This window comes from Aegilops tauschii, chromosome 4 (genome assembly GCF_002575655.3).
Source record: "Aegilops tauschii subsp. strangulata cultivar AL8/78 chromosome 4, Aet v6.0, whole genome shotgun sequence".
Lineage (NCBI taxonomy): Eukaryota > Viridiplantae > Streptophyta > Magnoliopsida > Poales > Poaceae > Aegilops > Aegilops tauschii.
This window is the reverse complement of record NC_053038.3, coordinates 84608623-84629293: the sequence shown is the minus strand read 5'-3', so window position 1 is coordinate 84629293 and position 20671 is coordinate 84608623. Positions and strand designations below refer to the sequence as shown.

Genomic DNA, 20671 nt, shown 5'->3' with positions numbered 1-20671 from the left:
AAACTGAGGACCCTTGCCATTGCCATTCTTCTTTCCCTTCCCTGCCCTTTCATCATCTGAAGGGGGATCCTTGGTACCGTCGGAATCGGCGTACTTGACAAGAGCCGCCATTAGGGTACCCATATCGGTGCAGTCGCGCTTGAGCCGCCCGAGCTTCATCTTAAGGGGCACAAAGCGACAGTTCTGTTCCAACATTAAGACGGCAGAGCCGGCATCCATCTTATCTGATGAATGTATGATCTCCTTGACCCGGCGAACCCAATGGGTCCTGGACTCACCCTCCTGCTGCTTACAGTTAGTCAAATCCACAATTGACATAGATTGCCTACAGGTGTCTTTGAAGTTTTGAATGAACCGGGTTTTCAGCTCAGCCCAAGACCCAATGGAATTCGGTGGTAGCCCTTTCAACCACGTGCGGGCAGTTCCATCTAACATCATGGTGAAATATTTGGCCATAGCCGCCTCGCTGACCTCTCGCAATTCCATAGCCATCTCATAACTCTCAATCCAGGCTGCCGGCTGTAAGTCAGCTGTGTAATTAGGCACCTTCCTAGGGCCCTTGAAGTCCTTAGGTAGACGTTCATTACGGATAGCTGGCACCAAGCAAGGGACACCCCCGGTCCTGGTAGGGATACCCACATCAACGGAAGTCGTCGGATAAGCCGGGGGGGTCTGGTAAGCCGTTAATTGAGGCACCTGCTCCGCCTCTTGCCGCGCTTGGTCTGCTGCGTAGAAGGCTCCATTATGAGCCGGGCCATGACCAGGGGGCGGGTCATGGCGTCGGACATTACTTGAACCGGTTGTTGAGACCATGTGCCGGCTGTAACTCGGGCTCTGGCCTGGACGAGGGGTCGAGTGGATCCTGTCCCGGCTGTAGGAGTACGCCTCTTGCTATGCCAGTGCCGTCTGCAGGAGTTCCCTGACCCGGCGGGTTTCGATGGCCGCCGGAGAGTCGCCGTCAATGGGGAGAGCCGCCAGTCGTGCTGCCGCAGCCACCATGTTCTCCAGCGGGTTATCATAATGACCCGGGGGTATTGGCACATGCTGAGGCGGGGCAGGGGGCACCTGGGGAGGCCCCATCACTCGTGGCTGAATAAGGGGTCCAGACCCGGGCGCAATGACCCCTGGCGGGTTACTAGACCCTGCACCCGGCGTGCTGAAGAGATTGCGTGGATCGTAAACCGGTGGGAGTCGAGACTGGGCCTTCTGATGCCTCCTTCTCATGACCTCGTTGGCCGCGTTCTGATCCATCGTGAGTTGGAAGGACTGCGCCTGAATCAGCTGAGTCCGGGCGTCGAGAGCCGCCCGCTCTGCAGCCAGCCTGATCCCTTCCGCTGCAAGATCCTCTTTAGCTTTTATCAAATCCAATTTTAACTGTGCCACTTCCGTGTCATGCTGAGCTTGATTCGCCGGGTCAACCGCGGTGGTTAACAGGGCCGTCATCTTGTCCGTGAGATCCATCAGCACCTGAGCCGGAGAAGGCACCGGGTTTCCTGATCCAGCAGCGGGGTTCTGAACAGGCTGCGCACCGGCCATAAAAACTTCAACCCGACTTGGCGGCTCAAAAGGGTCCGGAATACTGTCGCCGTCGGAACAACCCATGAGCCTGCCATCTTGAAGTTGGTACAACGAGTTTGATTCATCGGTGGCCGACTCGCCGTCAGAGCCGGCGGCCGCCTCGTCACCAGGCCCAGATGGATCAGAGGGCCCTCCATGGATGCATCCCACAAAGGTGCGCCTTAAGGCAGGCCGGGCCCGGGCGGGTTGTGCGCGCTGAGCCGTTTCGATGAGATCGGCGTAGAGGTCCGGCTCGGGGTCCGGCTCGGGGCCCGGCTCACCAATCTTGCCAATGAAGACATGAATTCCGCCAAAGGGGACCCGGTACCCGTACTCAATTGAGCCGGCGTCGGCGCCCCAGTCCGCATCATCGATGTAGAGCTTGCCGCGACGACTCTTGGTCATCCGGCCCACAGCGTATCCCTTGAGCCCTTCGAAGCTGCCCTTCAAGAACTCAAATCCACCGTGCGCTGGCCCCAAGGTGGGCGCCAACTGTCGTGGAATTGTCACGGCAGATGTCCTTGAGCTAGGACTTAGTCGTGGAGCCATCGCAACTAGGAAGCTCGAAGGGGTTATGCGGGACAAGGAACACGAGGGTTTATACTGGTTCGGCCCCTTACGGTGAAGGTAAAAGCCTACGTCCAGTTTGGGGTGATATTGATTAGGGTTACGATCGCCAGGAGTTAACCACTAAGCCTGGCTCTCGATGAGATCGTTGTCGCCCTCAAACCGCTGCCGGGTCGTCCCTTTATATAGGGAGGCTGACGCCCAGTAGCCCTTAGAGTCCCGGCCGGCTTATAAGAGTATCCGGCTCGGACTCTAAACTACACTTGCCTTACGCTACAAGTTCTACTATAATAATGATTATAACTACGGGCCTTTAAGCCATATCCGGGTCTCGGCCCATCTCTGGCCCATCGTCTTGAAACTTGGCTCCGGGCTTCTGGTAACAACCGTACGAGTAACCCGGCCCCTCCTGGCGGGTGACTCTAAGGTCTATATCCTCAACAGGTTGTATGTTGTCCGCCACAGATTGGGAGGCTAACTTGTGGGCCTATTAAGCTGACGCATATGCAAGAATTTTTTACTTATTATATATTAGTTAACAAATGATTCTAGAAGAAGTGGCCATTGGATGTCAATCCAACGGTTGTCGTGCTGGTTCAATCTCCCATCTTCTTGCTCCAGCTGCCCAATCTAGCGTCGGCGGGACTGCCTGCTCACGCCTCTCGTGGACGGTTGTGCTGTCGTGCAAACCTCACTGCCCCCTCCTACTCCCACCACTGGCCAGGCCATCCCTCTACTCACCCACACCTCATGTTATTCTTCGGCGACACATGCCTCACATCACAGCCAAACCAGTCAACCCTCGTACTTCCCTCAGCGTGGGCATCCACTGTTGTGGCTTCACTGGCTCTGGGTCATTCCCTTTGGCCTCATCGTCGTCCACCGTGTTGGTGCTCTCGGTGCAACGTGGTCAACGTGGTCAACAAACGACGGCCATCAGAAAAGGGATGTAAGTGGTGATGCTAACAGTAAGGGCCCACATGGTCCATGGCCGCATGCAAACAAGTTCCTCCTTATTACGTGAAAAAATGATTGCTCCTCCTGACAGCTAGGACCCACCAGCTATATCTTCGCACAGAAGGAAGTGCCTCCTTATTACGTGAAAAAAATTATTCCTCCCCGTGACGGCTACGACCCACCAGATTTGGAGGCTGGCTTGTGGCCCTACTAAGTTGACCCATACACAAGGCTTTGTCAACTTAGTTAACAAACGATTCTAGCAGCAGTGACCGTTGGATGCTTCTTCAATCTGTGATCTTCTTGCTCCAGCAGCCCAAACCAACGCCGGCGGGACCGCCTGCTCCTGCCTCCCGTGGTTGTTGTGCCTCCGCTCAGGCCTCACCGCCCACCCTACTCCCATGCTAGTCAGGCCTTCCCTCTACTCACCCACACCTCCTGTTATTCTCCGGCAATGACAGCCTCACACCGCAGTCGAATCAGTCAGCCCTCGTACTCCCCACCGTGTGGGCATCCACTGTCATGTCTTCCCCGGCTCCACGTTGTTCCCTTCCTAGGCCTCACCGTCGTCCACATGCTCTCGATGCAGCGTGGTCAACGTGATCAACGAACGACAGCCATCAGGAGAGGACTGTACGCGGTGAGGCTGACAGCTGGACCCACCAGCTACATCTTCGCACGCAAGGAAGTGCCTCCTTATTACGCGCAAATAAATGATTCCTTCCCCTGATAGCTGGGACCCAGCAGCTATATCTTCGCATGAAAGGAAGTGCGTCCTTATCCTCCCTGGCAGCTGAGACCCACCTGGTCGAAGCGTACGTAGCGTTGTCTGTCTGGTCGCCAACGTGTACGTACATACTGGTCGATCGGTCTCTATGCAAGGATGAACCGTGGCCAAGTAAGTAGTGGCACGTGTCGTAGTAGAGCCCCCGACGTAGCAGTTCAGGCAGTCCCGTCTAAATTATGTACACATACGTACAGCCACATACGTACATATGGGAGGGTCTCGTACGCGTACTCGCGCATACGTACGGCTAAGGCTCGTGTACATGAAGAGGCAACGAATGGCAGCAACGGCATTCTGTTCATCGGCAGCCAACTGGCTGGGTCTGAATGCATCCCGTTCATTGGGAGGCAACTGACTGGGTCGGAATGCGTCCTATTCATCGGGAGCCAACCGGCTTGCACGGAACAGCCGAAACAGGGTCATGTTCATCAGGAGGGGTCTAGTGTACCACAAAATAGAGTAAACGGACTTCTATTCAACCGCCTACGGTCGAAACGGGGTCATGTTCATCGGAAGGGGTGTGGCGTACCGCGAAACGGACTTCTCGCCAATCGCGTACGGTCGAAACGGGGTCATGTTCATTGGGAGGGGCTGGTGTACCACAAAACGGAGGAAACGGACTTCTCTTCGAGCACCTACAGTCGAAAGGGGTCATGTTCATCGGGAGGGGTGTGGCGTACAGCAAAACACAACTCCACAGGCTAATGTTCATCATCGTTTACTACCTACGGCCTCCACCGGCTACTGTTTATCCACCATCGACTTCCTCCAGCCTCCACTGGCTACTGTTCATCCATCCTCCATGGGGTCCTGATCATCCACCCCCAACCAGGTGTGGGTGTGGCGGCCTCCTCGGCATCCTGTTCATCCAGCGGCAACCGCCTACTACCACGGGGTCTTGTTCATCCAACCCCCACCGGCAGGGTTGGGATGTACGAGCGGGCGGTAGCAATGGGAATTATTCATCCACAGCCAACCAACCGGCTCGACTCACCACGTCTCAACTCGTTATGCGTATCACGCGCGCGGCAGCAACGGACACTATTCATCGAGAGGCAACCCAACACCGGCTAGCTACGTCTCGCACGGGGGCTCGATCGGCTTCAGTAAGCAACGAGAAGGATCGGTCGGGTTCAGTTAGCAGCGAAGAAATCGCTAGGGTTCGGTTAGCAGCGAAGGGATCAATCGATCAGCTTCAGTACATAGTGGGATCGATCGCTCGTGTTCAGTACGTAGCTAGTGCAATTGCTTAGGTTCAGTAAGCGAACGCCTCGCTCGGGTTCAGTTAGCGAACGCCTCGCACACACGCGCGTACGAGAGAAACGCGTAAACCACACTGCATCAATCGCTCAGGCCCGACTACCAACCATAACCGGGAACTCCCCAAAATTTTCCTTGTCCTCACTTCTACCATGATTTTTTACGTCATGGACGGCCCAAAGAATGTCATGCAGGTGCTTCTCCGGCCCGCCCAGGATGAAAAATCCATTTTCTGTCATGTTTTTTGTCATAGAAGTAGGAGCCCACCACATCTATGATGGTACGTGTTTTTTTCACAATTATCGTCATAGAAGTGTCATATCCATGACAGGAAAAAAATTCGTTCGGGCCAGAATGTCACGGATGTCTCTTTTTTGTAGTGACGTGGTTCTGGCACGTACGATAACCATCAGGGAAATGGTGATGCGGCAATGATCAGAAGTGGCATGATGGTCTTCCAAAGACTTTTCTTTTTACAATTTTTGTGTGAGCGGGCCGATAGAGCGATGGATGGTGACTATGACGGCATCAACGCGGATGTATTCTCTTGAGATGAAGGGGTTGTTTGTATGACGCCCCAGCCAGCCCCACCAAAATAGGCTCACCAAAAAATTGGCGAAGGTTTTCGCCGCCCCGATCTCGCCAACACGTGGGCAGAAAATCTGAACGGGCCGACTGAAAAATTGGCGTGGTTGCGATTCATCGGCGTTGATCCAGACGAAGGCCGCGGTAGCAGTCAACGACCAAAAAATTGGCAGGGCAAGCGGCGGCTGCAATCCAAACAGGCTTGAAAACCCATGTTCTTGCCTGCTGGCTTGTTGAAGGTGTTGATTCGAAGATCAGCTTCGGGGGCAATAGCCATTGGTCTAGTATCCAGCTGGACCAGCCAAAATCACCGCGCAGGCGATTCCTTATATAAGGTGTTGTCTTGTAGTGTGATTCCTTATTGAAGGTGTTGCCTTGCATCATTGCGCCCACTGTCAGTTGCTTGTTTAGTCTCTTTTTTGAAACAAAAGAACCCTGCAAGTGTAACCCCGATTCTGTCGTAATCCCTTTCGATATTTTTTTAGACAGAAAATCCCTTCTAGTGTTGTTCAGCACAGTAATACATGACTTTACACTGAGAAGAGTTCAACACTTTCACAACGATCTCTATTTTCCTATAGACTACATACAAATTTAGGGTGGGTTTGGAACAACTTACTTAGAGCACCTACAATCAGAGTTGCCAAATCCAGACTTCTATACGTGCGCGGATGCGCCCGAATGCGCCTGCGAACAACGCCCGGTCGGCAGTCAAATGACCTCATTTGCAACCACAACCCCTACTTTCAAAACATCAAATACATGCAAACACATGCACACTAATCATCGCGGCCAAACAATGGTTAGTGCACACAAATACAAATTATTCGTACTTAAGAATACACGATCGAAACATAGTCCGAACACAAAAAATGTTCATAATGCATAGTTGAAACTAAAAAAGAAAAGTTCAGTGATATCCAATGTGGATCCACATATACTCCACAAGATCATTGAGAAGTTGCATATGCACATGTTGATCTTGAAGTTGTCGATGTATCTCTAAAAGGTTGGCAATGTACTCTGCCTCTTGTTTAGGGAGGCATACTTGAACACCGGGCTTCTCAAAATCATGTGTGCCGGATTGCCTCTTCACCCTCATCCTCGACAATAATGTTGTGCAAGATTATGCAACATGTCATGAGCTGCCAAAGTGTCTCCGGTTTCCAAATAACTGCAACTCCATGAACAATACCCCAACAGGCTTGGAGTACTCTGAATGACCTCTCCACACCCTTCCTAGCACCTTCTTGCGCTTGTGCAAAGAGACATTATTTATTACCATGAGGATCTGATATCGTCTTCACAAAAGCCGCCCATTGAGGATCCCATGTTGTAGTTGTAGTCATTGACGGTGTAATTGCACGGCCGAGGTCCCCCATCACAAAGCCTCTTGAACAAAGGAAATCATTGGAGCACATTGACGTCATTGTTAGAACCAGACGTGCCAAAGAAAGCATGCCAAATCCACAAGTCCTTCGATGCCACTGCTTCAAGTATGATGGTGGCTTCTTTGACGTGACCTTGGTACTGCCCACACAAAGCTTTTAGGCAGTTCTTCCATTGTCCGTGCATGCAATCAACTAAACCAAGTATACATGAGAATCCTCTTAATGCTCCAATTGCCTTTTCTATGTACTTCACAGTTGCCTCTCTTGGGTACTCTGCTCCAAGCATCTTCACCATAGTGTGTGCAAATTGCATGGTGGCGCTCAAGACCATGGTCTCTCCCATCCGGATAAATGGCATCTGCAACGTTACCATAACCAAGCATCCTAAGAGCGGTCGTGCATTTCTGCAGAGGGGGGAAATAAAGTTTTTCGTAACAATCCTTTCTTAGCTTGAAGTTGTCATCAGCCTTCTCCACGACAGTCACGATGCGCAAGAACAAATCTCTGCTCATCCGAAAGCGACATCAAAAGAAACCTTCATGGTATGTTGGCTCCATTGTGAAGTAGTCCATGTACAGAAGTCTTGCGCCAACAATCCTATCCGAGTGAATAACTCTTCGGCCCTTCATGGAACCCTTGAAGTTCAGTACGTGCTCTTCTGCCTTCTTCATTTCCTCTTGGATGCACATCATCATCATCATCATTTCAGCATCTTCGTCGTCCAAACCCGATGAACCGTTGAACTCATTGAATATGAATTTGTCAAGGTTCGTGTTTCCATAGCTTTCATTCCACGAATTCATCGGTGACCTACAAATGACCAAAAGAATCAAAAAACTGCTTGAACATTTCATCGAACACATAGACTGCAAGGTGTATATCCGAAGGAGTTGGACATGTCAGGGCGGCGGCCATTGGCGGGACGGCTGACGGCATTGTGGATTGGGGCGTCCGATGGCGAAGGTATGTGTTGGGGATGGCGCCGGACCAACAACGATGGCGGTTGTGCAGACGAGGAAGAAAATACAAGAGAAACATGCAGGTTAGGCAAGGAGGGGGCATCTTGAAGCAAATTGGAGCGGGCCTTGCGGCGGTCATGTCCGACGTCCCCATATCCGCCCCACATATGAATCAGGTATGAGAATTGTTGAATCAGGTATGAGAATTGTTGGTCAGCCCGGACATTTGGGGTTTGGACTAGATTTGCCCCAGGGTGGACGTTTGGGAAGGATATGGGGATGCTCTCATTATGCCCCGCAATTCAAGAAAAAAAACTTATACATCCCGTGCTGTCAAACACGCCAGACAATATTCAGAAAACCACGCTAGGTGTTCAGCGAGCTACCTGATGCCATAACAAATTAAAATGGTGGAGCCTACTTATTTCAAGAACAAATCACTAACAGAAACATCTGGGATAGAAGAGTGCACCTTTTACCCGACAGACACATTCTTGATACTTTTTCCACGAGTCAATATGACAGCTTATACAGAGTACAGTAAGGCTACAAAGAGAGAATTCTCAGGCGAAGATATCAGCACATATGATTGCTACGGCAAGGGCGGTGATAAATTACAGTTCGGATGTCATCCGTTAAGGAAAAAAAAAGGAGGGAAAACTTCTTTTCCGGGTGAGAAATAACACCAAACACTGACACCGACCATGCCCAGTGCAGGCAGATTCTAATCTTTTAACTCTAGCTTTCGGTAAGATAACCGAGGCAGGTAGCCCGGTACCATAGTTGCATAATACACAGGGAACCAACTACTGTTGCAACATACAGCCGCGAGCTCAGATGCTTGCCATCGCCTATGATTCCTTTCCATGGCACCCTTGGTGCAAAAGCACCAATGCTTGGACACAAGAGAGGTCACAGCAAGCAATTGACGCTCCATAAGCAATGAGCCCAGTGAGGGCAGCTGCATCATCATCATATTGAACTTGTATTTCCGATCAATCTATTGAGAGGGTTTCCAGTCATACTGAAGATTATTGAAGCTATTTGCAGCTCTAAGTCCACCCAACAGCTGATTTCCTATGTCATGCTGTTGCTGATGCTGCTGGTGCTGGTGCTGGTTCTGCTGCTGCTGCTGCTGCTGGCCCAACTGTGATAGGTCATGTGCACTGTGATGCATCCCCATCCCCATCCTGCCATTCATCGCCATCGCACTGTTTGCCATTGCATTGTTTGCCATTGCCATTCTCAGTCCACTAGCTGCACTATTTGAACCAAATCCACCCATGGCCCCAAATCCCATTCCTCCCACTCCTGAGTGATTTGTGACCGCATTACCAACTAAGCAGTTAACCCCATTAATACCAGGGGCAAGTCCGTTTGGCCTCTTCATGTCATTTGCTCCATGGCCAACACCATTCATTTGTGATGACATCATCTCTTGCAAGATTCTCTGAACCGAGCTTTGGGAATCACTTGGCTCAGGTTCCTGAGCCCGAGTTGCAGGTGGCTGCATTGGAGGCAAATTTGATGATGATACTGCTGGGGAACTGAGTTGGTTTGTGTTCTGAGGGGCGGGCATCATGTTGTTATTGGATGATGTGGGCACCTGGGAAGAGAAAGAGGGAGACGGATTTGACTGCAACGAACTTGTAGAGTTCACCTTGGGAATTACGCCATCATCTCCACTGTTATACAGACCATTTACGGTGCCCATTGGATGATCTTGTCTAGAATTCACTGAACCTTGGAGGAGCCCAACAACAGATGGCGAGGGTGCAGATGTAGAGGGTGCACACGTCAAAGAATTATTTGATGTCACGTCTGCATTGGCAGAGGCAGAAGCCTGCACACCAGCCATAGGAGCAGAATTTTGGCCACTCTGGTTTGAACTCTGGGGAACAGATTGCTGCTCTTCAGGCGCCTGCTGCTGTGGTTGAAGAGGGTTAATACCTGATGGACTCCTCCGAGGAAAGTTATGAAGGCTATCTGAAATAGAAATAACAGCAAGTGTTACATGTGGACAAACAAACATAAATTAGCAAATAGAAGGCCATAATACGACGAGAAATCACAGGCTGCTGAATCGCATACCAACATGCTACTGTGTTTTGTGTGACTAGGAACTAAATCAGCAGGAACCAGGCAACTCAGTTCCCCAGCCATTCCCATGAGGATCAGGGGCAGGCACCAACGGTCTAGGAGTATTTAGAAGTTGTTTCCTACCAGAGATGCAATGTTAACTATATAGTTTATGGTAATCAGGTGATTACAGTTTCCTTCCTGCGGAAGTGGTTGGAAAACTTGAAATCACCGGCCACGTCATGCCTTGCAAAGAGCATCCATGGGACCTGCGTGGGAGGTGTTTGGTTGGTGACCTGGATAGCCTGGCTCAGGTGCTTGAGGAGTTTGAGCACCTTGAGTGCAGCAGCTGCAGCCTGGGAGCTAATACCGACCTAACAAAGGCAGATGGGAGAGATGAGCAATGGCAGCAAGCTGTGTGCCGCCAGCGCATCAAAGCTATGTCGTTATCGGGCCTGCCTTTGCCGCATACTAGCTCCAGCACTCATCAAGAGGCTGCGACGAGAGACCATCCGGCCACCAAGAGGCTGGCCCACCACTGATGCCTATACTGCAGATTTGGGATTTCTTCATGCCGCATGTTGATGTAGTTGGGGATATTTTATTCGTTATGCTTGGGTCAATAGGATGTTTATGAGCCATTAGAGTTGGTATTGTGGATTGATTGGGCAGGTTAAAGGGTCCAAAGACAGGGGATAGAGCACTCGATCTCTCTCGTCCCTGACATGGAAGAGAGGCTCCGGGTCTTGAGAAGTTTTGCTATCTTACTGATTGATCCAACATTCACAATGCCAGCTCGCTTTGTCAGACAGCCTTGACTGTACTAGACTCCTTGATCAACCAAACTTTAACCAAACTGGACTTTAACTCACCAAACAAACACTTATACCCCAGGCTAATCCAGTTAATGGGTCAAGGCAAAATAATCAACATCACGGGCTGAAGCCAGGCACCACTCTTTCCCAGGCATACCAATGTAGCCTTTTTATAGTGATGGATGGAATAATGGCAACATGAAACGATAGTTACAGTGATTTCTCACCAAAACCGAATGCTCACCTACCTTATAACTGCCCTAAGGTACTCCCTCCGTCCCAAAATATAAGATCATTTTTGACACTATGTGTCAAAAATGGTCTTGCATTTTGAGACGGAGGGAGTATTTAAGAGGCATGCCTACACATGTAGAAAATGTACCGCAAGGAAACTTGACTAAATAAATAATGGTAATTAAAAATAGAGCCCAAAGAACACTAATTCAGGTGTTGTGAGTGCAGAGTGGTATGCGGGAGTTTGCGCCATCCTGATGATATGAGATGAGATAAATCAACAAAGTAAAATGATTAAGATGTCATACTGATTGGTCCAGATCCAGTCTGCCTGCTATAGTCAATCAGATCTTTCATGCAGTTTACCACCTCCGCAATCTGAGAGTATCAACGTTTTGCATGAAAATATTAGGGCTTATGGTCAGAAAAAAGTGCATACTTATGAAACAATTTAGAAAATATAACACGTGAATGGAAACTACAGCAGATTAGAGTGTACCTGAAGGCAGCGGACATATCTTTTTGTATATCCTAAATCATTTACCAAAGGCACCTCCAAGGCTTTAGCCAGTTGGCGCGCACATGCAACAAACCTAATTGTACAAGATTGCAATATAAGTATATAGCATGAACTTGAAAAGTACAATGAAAATTGATGGAGTTGGTGAAAGGTAATAGTTACTCAAAGAAACAGTCAGCAAGTTAAGTAAGAACAAGTGTTCTGTTATATAGCATGAACTTGAAAAGTACAATGAAAATTGATGGAGTTGGTGAAAGGTAATAGTTACTCAAAGAAACAGTCAGCAAGAAAAGTAACAACAATGTGGTTTAGGTGCTACCAATCACATTGTTAAACATCACAATTTTTATCAGTGATGAGTTATAACAATGGAAGCAAAAGAAACCAAGCAAATCAGGTCAAAACAGGGCAAGCAATGCGCGTATAAGGTTATATTTGCTAACGGACATTTTATGCTTCTAGAACAACAAGAACCTTGCACGTAATATCAGTAATACAGCATAATATCCAGTACCTTGCACGTACTCCAAGTTGTCCACTTACCTAAAATGAGATTTTTTCTATTCATGGCAACTGGATGTTTCTCGATCCGTTCTACATTCCAACAATCCTCGTGATTTTCAACTAGAATCCCATTTTCAATGCATTAATAACCAAGTACAATTAAGATCTGGCCCGTTACAGGTTATAAAGATATACGTGAAAAGAGCATGCCTACCAGAACTGGGCATCGACCAGTTGGCTAGCTTGAGCAGGCTGAACCCACCGACCTGCGTTCGAGGTTCAGCCTCCGCTGGTTGATCCGAGTTTTTTTTAGACATTACCTTTTTAGGGAATAAATGCACAACCAATGAGCATAAGTAAAGTAATGGCCATGCCCTCACAGCATAAGGTCTTCGGTGAGTTGGTTGGTGCATGATGTTGCATTTGATGTACCGAGTTCAAAACTCAACATGCCCATTTTATTATTAGGAAGGGTGGTGCTTATGAAATTAAAGTAAGCATGTGCTTGCAATTCCAGCACCTTCTGGAATGGTGCCTGAACTGAACTTGTCACTTAACGGAACGTCACCATATCTAATCTATATATAGGGCTGAAGATGAGCCTAAGCTTGAATAAAATGCATGCATTACCCTAAGAGCTTAACTTTTAAGAGGGTTGGTCGGTGTATGAAACTTAACTATAACCGATGGCCCAAAGGATGGCAAAACCTTCGAAGCTCAATGCCGCGGGTATTCATGGCCCAAACGACAGACTATTCAGTAGGAAACTAAAAGGATAGCAACTAACTAAAAGGAAATATCTAATATAGAAACAAATCATTATAATCTCTAACGTGGTGTTTCTAGTTTTCTACATTATGGCCTGATTTATTGCTGCTGTGTCAGACAGGCCCAGGTGCTTGAGATCTCATCATTGAGCTGTGGTAGTGGTCACGGTTTAAACCATAGGTAACCCCTCCATCGCATCAAGCAAGAGAATGCACATATTTAGAAAGTTTTTCTTGACAAATGAAAATAAAAATATCTAATATAGAAAATAATCATAATGATCAATTATTCGGTTCCTAAAATATGCGATTTTTAGCCAGATGAAGCCCGTGTGCAAATGATAAGGGTTATTGTAGCACCTAGCTATAGCATGTAGGTTTGCAGTAGTCGTCCTCCCTTTCAAACACTTGGATCATGGGTGCTCATCGCCAAGACTGAGGTGAATTACTAACTCCTTTACTTTTGCAAAGCTCACCGGGCACACTTTACTAGTCATGTGCCTATTTGGCAAGAGGAACTTATTTGACAACTTCTGTAAGCCCTTAGGACCTGAGACAAGCTTGCACACAGCACTAGCATTTTCATCCTGTTTTGCTTAAAACAGTAAATCCAGTTGGTTTGGCTTGATCATAAAGGATGATATGCTAAAAACCAAGTCAACTATGGCAGTCAAAAAATACTGAATGGCTCAGAGGAGTTAGCACATGTATACATGGTGATATGCTAAAAACCAAGTCAACTATGCCCGTTTTTCTTGACAAGCAATATCTTGTTTTGGACTAAGGTCCGCATTATCTTGGCTCTCACCTTGCCATGACGGCCAATGCATCTAAAACAACTCACTGTGCAAACTAGCTCCACCGAACAAATGGCTCCTTTACAGGGAAGGTAGATGATAAATTTTAACAGAACAGACACATATACATGAAGAAAAGAAGTGGACAAACCATTAACGAAAATATAATAGATAGCACCAGCATCAGTTTGGCTAAACCAAATGACAAGAGAATATGTAAATTTGAATTCAGGAAAGAACTTCAGATGAAAAATATTAAGCACATCAGAGCCGATCTCCTTACGAGTTGCAATTATTCTGCATGTCCTGGGTCGTTAAACTCGTTGAACTTTGAGCAGCAGCCTGGTATTTTTGTACAACCGTGCCAAGCTGACTAACCTGAATTAAGCACCACAGTGCAAAAATATATCAGATGTTCAACAAATTGAAGATAAATAACAAGATCCATGACCGCGGAATAAATAACAATATAAATGTGTAAACAATAAAAAAATCATACCTGAGGTATTATTGATCTCCGCGGAATCAGTTCCTCATGACGCCTAGCACAAAACTCCCAAGATGCAATCTTCAATCGAAGGAAATGGTACAGGATTGTGCAATATATGTTAGTTCAAAAGGCACCACTTATTCAAGAATAGTATCATAAAAAGAACTGATCTAATGACAGGAAGAAGAACAAAGTACAAAATTGAATAACAATACCTTGAGGTCTGGATTAAAAACTATCCTTAGATGCCCCTCACGTACCACGCGCAATTGATCAAAGACACTTTCCTGGATTGCTTTTGCATAATCCAAAATAATCTGCCCAGATGCATTCTGGGATTCGCGTGGCATATCAATATACAATAGTTCTTCCAATGTACCACTCGCATATTTGATTTGGCATAGTCGCGGTAAGACCTCTACTGTTGTCTCTGTAAAGATAAGAACATAAGATCAAACCAGAAACACGAGTAAGAGAGGAGGATGCACAAAATTAAATGATGCTTACCAAAGCCCCGGCCAGGCTTTCGATTGCATATTTCGCAGTGCCAGACATCCTGGAGGTGCAAACCCATAATGAAAGTTATAAATAAGAATTTAAAAGGCAAATTATACTCAAAACACCTATGTGTTACTCCAAATTCTCTAAGGCTATGACTAACTAATAGAACTGAATTTACTTGCATAAATCAAATATAGGAGAACAGAAGAGAAAGAGATGCATGTTCTTTTTAGCAGTCGGAGCAAGACACCACCTGAGGGAAAACTCCAGTAGTTTGACGACCACTTCCATAGAGAGATACACACCACCTCTTTTTAGCAGTTGGAGCAAAATACTCATTGACAAAGTTTCTCCAGTACTCTATATTGTTATCCTGCATCAAAAGGAATGGGTAAATGCCCTGAGTTATAAGCACATGCCTTTTGCTTGGAGCACAAAATTACTTGTTTGAAACAAACAAACAGACAAACAAAATCTTTTACCTGTGGTCTGTTCTGTTGATGATACATGTAATGGGTCAATCTTTTTGCACAGGTACCTGGCTCATAAGGAGCCAGCTTTCCTGGGGTTCTCATGTTTAGACTCTGTTGACGAAGTAACTGCTGCTGCTGCTGCTGCTGCTGTTGTTGCTGCTGCTGCTGCTGTTGCTGTTGTAATTGGTTTCTCTGTAAAGGCAGATTCTTTAGAATCTGTTGGTGTTGCTGCTGATGCTGCTGCTGCATATGCAAAAGACGCTGCTGTTGCAAGAGGTTCAGTTGGGCAGCCGCAGCAGCTTGAGGGTTCTGCTTCGTGAGTTGCAACAAGTGGTGATGGTGCTGCTGTTGTTGCTGCTGTTGCTGCAAGAATGCTGATGGGTCCGAACTCGACTGCTCCATCTTGACTGCGCCCAAACCCCTCAACCCTTGCAACTGCTGCGACTCAAATTTTACATTTCCAGCATTGCGCATCATCTGGGCTGGGCCATTCTGGTCAGGCAGTCCCATCTGCTGTTCTAATTTGACTCCACCAATGCTGCCACCATTCTCCAACTTCACTGCAGCCTGCGGCTGCGACTGCTGTGACGGCAACTGCTGCTGGTTGTAAGACATCGGCAGTTGATGTTGTTGATGCTGTTGCTCTTGCTGGTGCTGCAAATCCCGCACATCCATCTGCTGTTGCTGCTGCTGCAGGATATCTGAACCTAGGTGATTGCCCAAACTAACCTGCGAGGAGGAGGATGGAAACGACATAGGATCGGATCCTCCAGTGCCAGTAAAATCACCAGCGCCATCAAGGCCCCCTCTCTGCTGAAGGGTGTTCATCGGAAGCCCACCGTTTGGCATTTGTCCTGGACTTGGAACAGGGCTCCCGTTTCCAAACGATGACCGGTTAAGCAGGGAGGAGACATTAGAGGTTGCTCCCAGCAAGCCATTTCCACCAAACTGAGACCTTGGGGAGACAAGAGATGAGAACGGGGACTGCGACTGAAGCATGCCGCCACCCCCACCCATTCCCTGTTGGCCACCACTGAGCAGGCTAGAACTTGTCCGGAGAAGTGAGGCACCGCCTGCTGGCTGCCCAGGCCCCATTGGGTTCGGCGGCCCTGACGATACCATCGTTGCAGGCAATGGGAGAGCTACGAACTCGGCAGAAACTACTCCAAGATCGAGTGCGTCACCGCTCACCTCGCCATCCTTTCAGCACGGAACGGCCGCAAGATCCGCCAAAATTGAGCAGGCACAAGGCAGCAAACCCTGCAAACAACCAGAGACTACAGCTTTAGAACACAAGCATTGGATCTAGAGTGGTATCTCCAGCACAAATCTACTGAACAGCAATCCACACCACCCAAAATCAACCATAGAAACAGCATAAACGAGCATCCAAAGCAAACTTGTACTCCTCAAATCCGCCACGAGGAAAGTAAAAAAACAGCACCAAATCCACCCCCAAAAAAACGAGCAAGGCACCAGACACGAGCAGAATTAAGCAACCCCAACTCCCCGACTAGATCGCAGCATCCCGAGCCCAAACACGCAAAATGAGAAAACAATTAAGGAGCAGTAGCATCAACAGCGACCTCGCCACCGAAAACCCACGGAGCGAAACACGCCGGAACCCGACGCCACTCACCGGCGCGACCAGCCAGCAAAATCCAGTCCGCCCCGAATCCGGCGATCCAGAGCTCGAACCCGCGCCAAATCGCGCGGCGAGGCCCGCAGGGACGCGCCGTCGGCCGTGCACTGCCGCGAGGAGCAGCACTGCCACCACCGCCGCCGCCGCGCCGGATAAGCTCCGCTCCGGCTAGGGTTTAGGCCGCCCCCGCTGCGCTGCCGCTCGGAGGGAGATAACAGCGGGATAAAAAAAATCAGTTCGTTAAAAAAATCTTTCCCTCTCGTCCCTGTGTGCGAGCGACGGGATTTGGGTCTGTGGACTGGAGGAGGGAGGGAGGAGGCGGAGCGAGGAGGAGAGAGAAAGCGAGACGAAACAGGAGAGAGAAAGGGGAGAGGAGGCGCAAGCAGAAAATTCTGAGGCTTTGTCCTTGCGGACGTCAAAATTCCCATTCGATTTGATTAAGATCCGTGGGCCGCGACCTCGAGGATTCCATGCTCCGGTCGCCGAAGCGTGGGGCCAGCGCCGCGGGGGCCCCGCGGGGCGGCGAGAGGGTGGGTGGGTGGGCGCGGTGGAGCTGGGTCTGATTAGGATGGTGTTTTTCTTTCTGTTTGGGTGTTTTGTTTTCGGTTTTGGTTGTGTGATGCGCTGCTGAGGTTAAAAGAAGTCAATGGAGCGCGTGCTCCGTGCCCATGCCATGGCCAACGGTGTGGCACCGCCCGGGGATATCCTCCTCTTGTCACGCACGTTGTGATGAAAACGCAGGTGGAGGGAGCTTTAGTAAACTCCGAGTCAGACTTTCTTTAGTACACTATACTAGGTCGACTTTTTTCTAGTCTAGTAAATAAAAGCATCTAAACAATGCAGAGGTTTTTATAAGTAGTTGTCATTCATGTAAGAAAAAAAATATTGATGAGTTAAAAGGGACAGACTGATGGAACACATGAGGTTTATCACACATGAAGTTTACGTTTTGTTCATCTTTTCCTTGCAGAAAAGATGGATGTCTTATGTGATGTGTTCCTAAAATTAGTGTTAGTTTCTACAATGTTCTAAATGTTAGTATGAACATTTCGCTCGCGGAAAAGATACTTTTAGTTGCACCATTTATCTTTTTAGGTGACGTGTGTTTCTTAAATTAGCATTAGTTTCTATGACGTTCGAAAATTATGAAAATTTCAAGCGTGGAAGAAGATGGTTTTAGTTGCACCACATGTCTTACAAGATGTTTGTTTCTTAAATTAGTATTAGTTTCTACAACGTTCAAATTAATACGAACATTTCGCGTGTAGAAAAAGAGCTTTCATCAAGGGCATGTATAAGGATGTCATCACTAACCGACAATCCTTATGAAGTTGTTCAGTGATGTTTGATGGGGATTGGCTACCTAGCCTGCTGCACTTCTACCAGCCTGGCGGTGTCCTGGATAAGGGGGTACTAACCTAGTCGGTCCATGCTCCTCGGGTCGGGCCGATGGGCCTCGCTCGTACTCAAGATGGACTCCATAAGCTGTACGCAGGAGGCGTGATCAAGACTATGTCCACCGAAGACTTGACGTATACTCCAAGATCTCTCATGTCGCCTTGCTCCTAGATACCGACCTTGTAACCCTAGATACCCTCCCTGGCGTGTATATAAGCCATAGGGTTTAGCCCGTAGAGGGGAGATTAACGCAATATCATTCACCTAGCCCTAGAGTTAAACCACATATTACGATCTCGAGGTAGATCAACGTTGTACTCGATACATCGTCATCAATATAAAAATAAGAGAAGGAGTTTTACCTCCATAGAGAGGGCCCAAACCTAGGTAAACATCGTGTCCTTCGTTCCTGTTACCCTTGATCCAAGATCCACAGCTCGGGACCCCCTACCCCGAGGTCTGCCGGTTTTGGCACCGAAACTGGTGCTTTCATTGAGAGTTCCGTTGTGCGATCACTAGAAGGATCGATGGCTCATCTGCAGATCAACTGCGCCAACGGCCATGGGGGCATTTACGCCCCTGGCCAGCTTTTTGTGTTCGACAGCATGGTCTTTTGCGCCGACTCGACGGGCCATCTGGCCTTTGTCGAGAATTACGCCCCATGTCGGATTGTAACCTTCGGCGGCCTCGAGTACACCGCGGATTCCCGCGGCGAACTCGTCTTGTCGGGATGGGCCCCCGGCCAAATTGAGAACTCGTCCGGTTCCGGAGGCTCGACTTCGGGACCGATCTCCGTCGCGGCATCACCAGAGACCCCCGACGTAACCACTCCGGGCGGTCCCCTGCCGATCTCCAGTCCGGACATAGATCCGGCTCCCACCTCTAAAATTACGTCAGGGATAGAACTGACCTTGGCGTAGGACCCGGAATCACTCCCAGACCCCCTTTGCGCTGAAGATGCGTTTAAGTTATACGCCGGGAATACTTCGAGTCAGCCCCGCTTACAACCCAGCGATGAATCCCGAAGAGCTGTCTCACCTCAATAAGATGCTTGACCGCATCCAGAGCATGTCCATCTCGGACGGCATGACTTCGGTTTATGATCAGGCCGGACTTAAAGTCGATGATCGGGAAATTTACATCCCACCCACCACCCACCTAGTCGCCACGATCAATGACTTAACCGACGTGCTTCACTACGATGAGGCCACGAACATGGATGAAGATGTCGATGGCCCCACAGAAGACACCTAGCCTCTGGTAAACACCAACAGGTGGACTGCTACATCTGGTTGCGATGTCTACATGGTGCACACCCCCGATACCCCTCCAAGACGTCGACGTAGACGCGGAAGAGGCAACAATGGGGAACCTAGCGGCAATAACGCAACCGCCGACGACTGCGACGCAACAGCCGATGCCGACAACCCTGAGGGGGACCATCAAGCTTCCCGAGTGCGGAACAGCACACCTGAAGGACATCTCAAGGACTTAGATCCTGACGACCTCTTTGAGGGGGGCGACGACAACTACATATGCCGGAATCCGAGGAAGACGAAAGCCTCGGTACCGAGGACTACGTCGTCCCCGAAGATCCTTTCGATCAAGATCGCTTCTAGCGGCGCCTTATTGCGACGGCTCGCACTACAAAAAAACACTTCCATGATGATACGTGTTTGTCACAGTAGGTCACATTTTCTGTCATGCATGTACATCCATGACGATTTCTGACAGAATCAAGATAGTCATACATGTGTTGTCGTAGAAGTGTTCCATGACAATACCAAAATTATCATCACGGAAGTGTCCACTTCCATGACGAAAAATGGCACATCATGGAAGTGTTTTCGTCAAGGTAACCGACATGTGGCATCCACCGTAACAGGTCGTCGTTAAGCTATTGGGTTCCGGTTTGGATATGATAACCCGTTAACAACCCGGACCAATGGGGATTCTCCATGTGTAAAATTCTCATTCACCGGATGATTCCACGTGTCAGCTCGGCGTTGGGACAGATGTTATCCCTACAATGGACGGAACGCGCCTATGATACGTTGACACGTGGCCTGGCCCAACAGTGGCCCATTTAGGTTAAAAAGGCTAGCCCGTTTGACTTAGTTAAAAGTTAATGAGTCGGCCCATCGAAAGCGTGTTAACGGCATATGCGCGTATAGCCCATTTACGGCCCATTATGGCCTTTTCGAATTCGGCCCATTAGCGTCTTGTGGGCAGTCCAATATAATTTGAGCCTGTTCTCACTTTCGGCCCATAAATGGCCCATGGCATCTTTCGACCCATATGAGGCCTTTTTATTTCTTTAGGCCTTTAACGACCCGTGGTGACTCTGGCCCATAATATATAGTAACTTGCTTTATACCCATTAACGAC

General features: G+C 48.6%; 1 protein-coding gene across 1 annotated transcript; it reads right to left on the bottom strand.

Moving 5' to 3' along the window:
- Positions 1-8536: 8536 nt before the first annotated feature.
- On the bottom strand, positions 8537-17268 carry LOC109750838 (transcriptional corepressor SEUSS). The gene is made up of 10 exons (XM_020309779.4): positions 16883-17268; positions 15253-16503; positions 15024-15143; positions 14777-14825; positions 14485-14699; positions 14279-14347; positions 14063-14157; positions 11691-11784; positions 11500-11569; positions 8537-10049 (listed from the first exon to the last, which is right to left on the bottom strand). Exons 2-10 carry the CDS (start codon positions 16363-16365, stop codon positions 9064-9066), a joined length of 2811 nt encoding a protein of 936 aa, XP_020165368.1. The 5' UTR covers positions 16366-16503; positions 16883-17268; the 3' UTR covers positions 8537-9063.
- Between the last annotated feature and the right edge of the window lie 3403 nt (positions 17269-20671).

What these genes read in the sequence shown, in the direction of transcription:
- LOC109750838 (XM_020309779.4), bottom strand. Translation starts at nt 16,365, where the DNA reads ATGGTATCGTCAGGGCCGCCGAACCCAATGGGGCCTGGGCAGCCAGCA. An exon ending in CTACTGGAGTTTTCCCTCAG is followed by an intron (nt 14,826 to 15,023) that starts GTGGTGTCTTGC and finishes TTGCACCTCCAG; the next exon opens with GATGTCTGGCACTGCGAAAT. An exon ending in GGAGATCAATAATACCTCAG is followed by an intron (nt 14,158 to 14,278) that starts GTATGATTTTTT and finishes TGCTTAATTCAG; the next exon opens with GTTAGTCAGCTTGGCACGGT.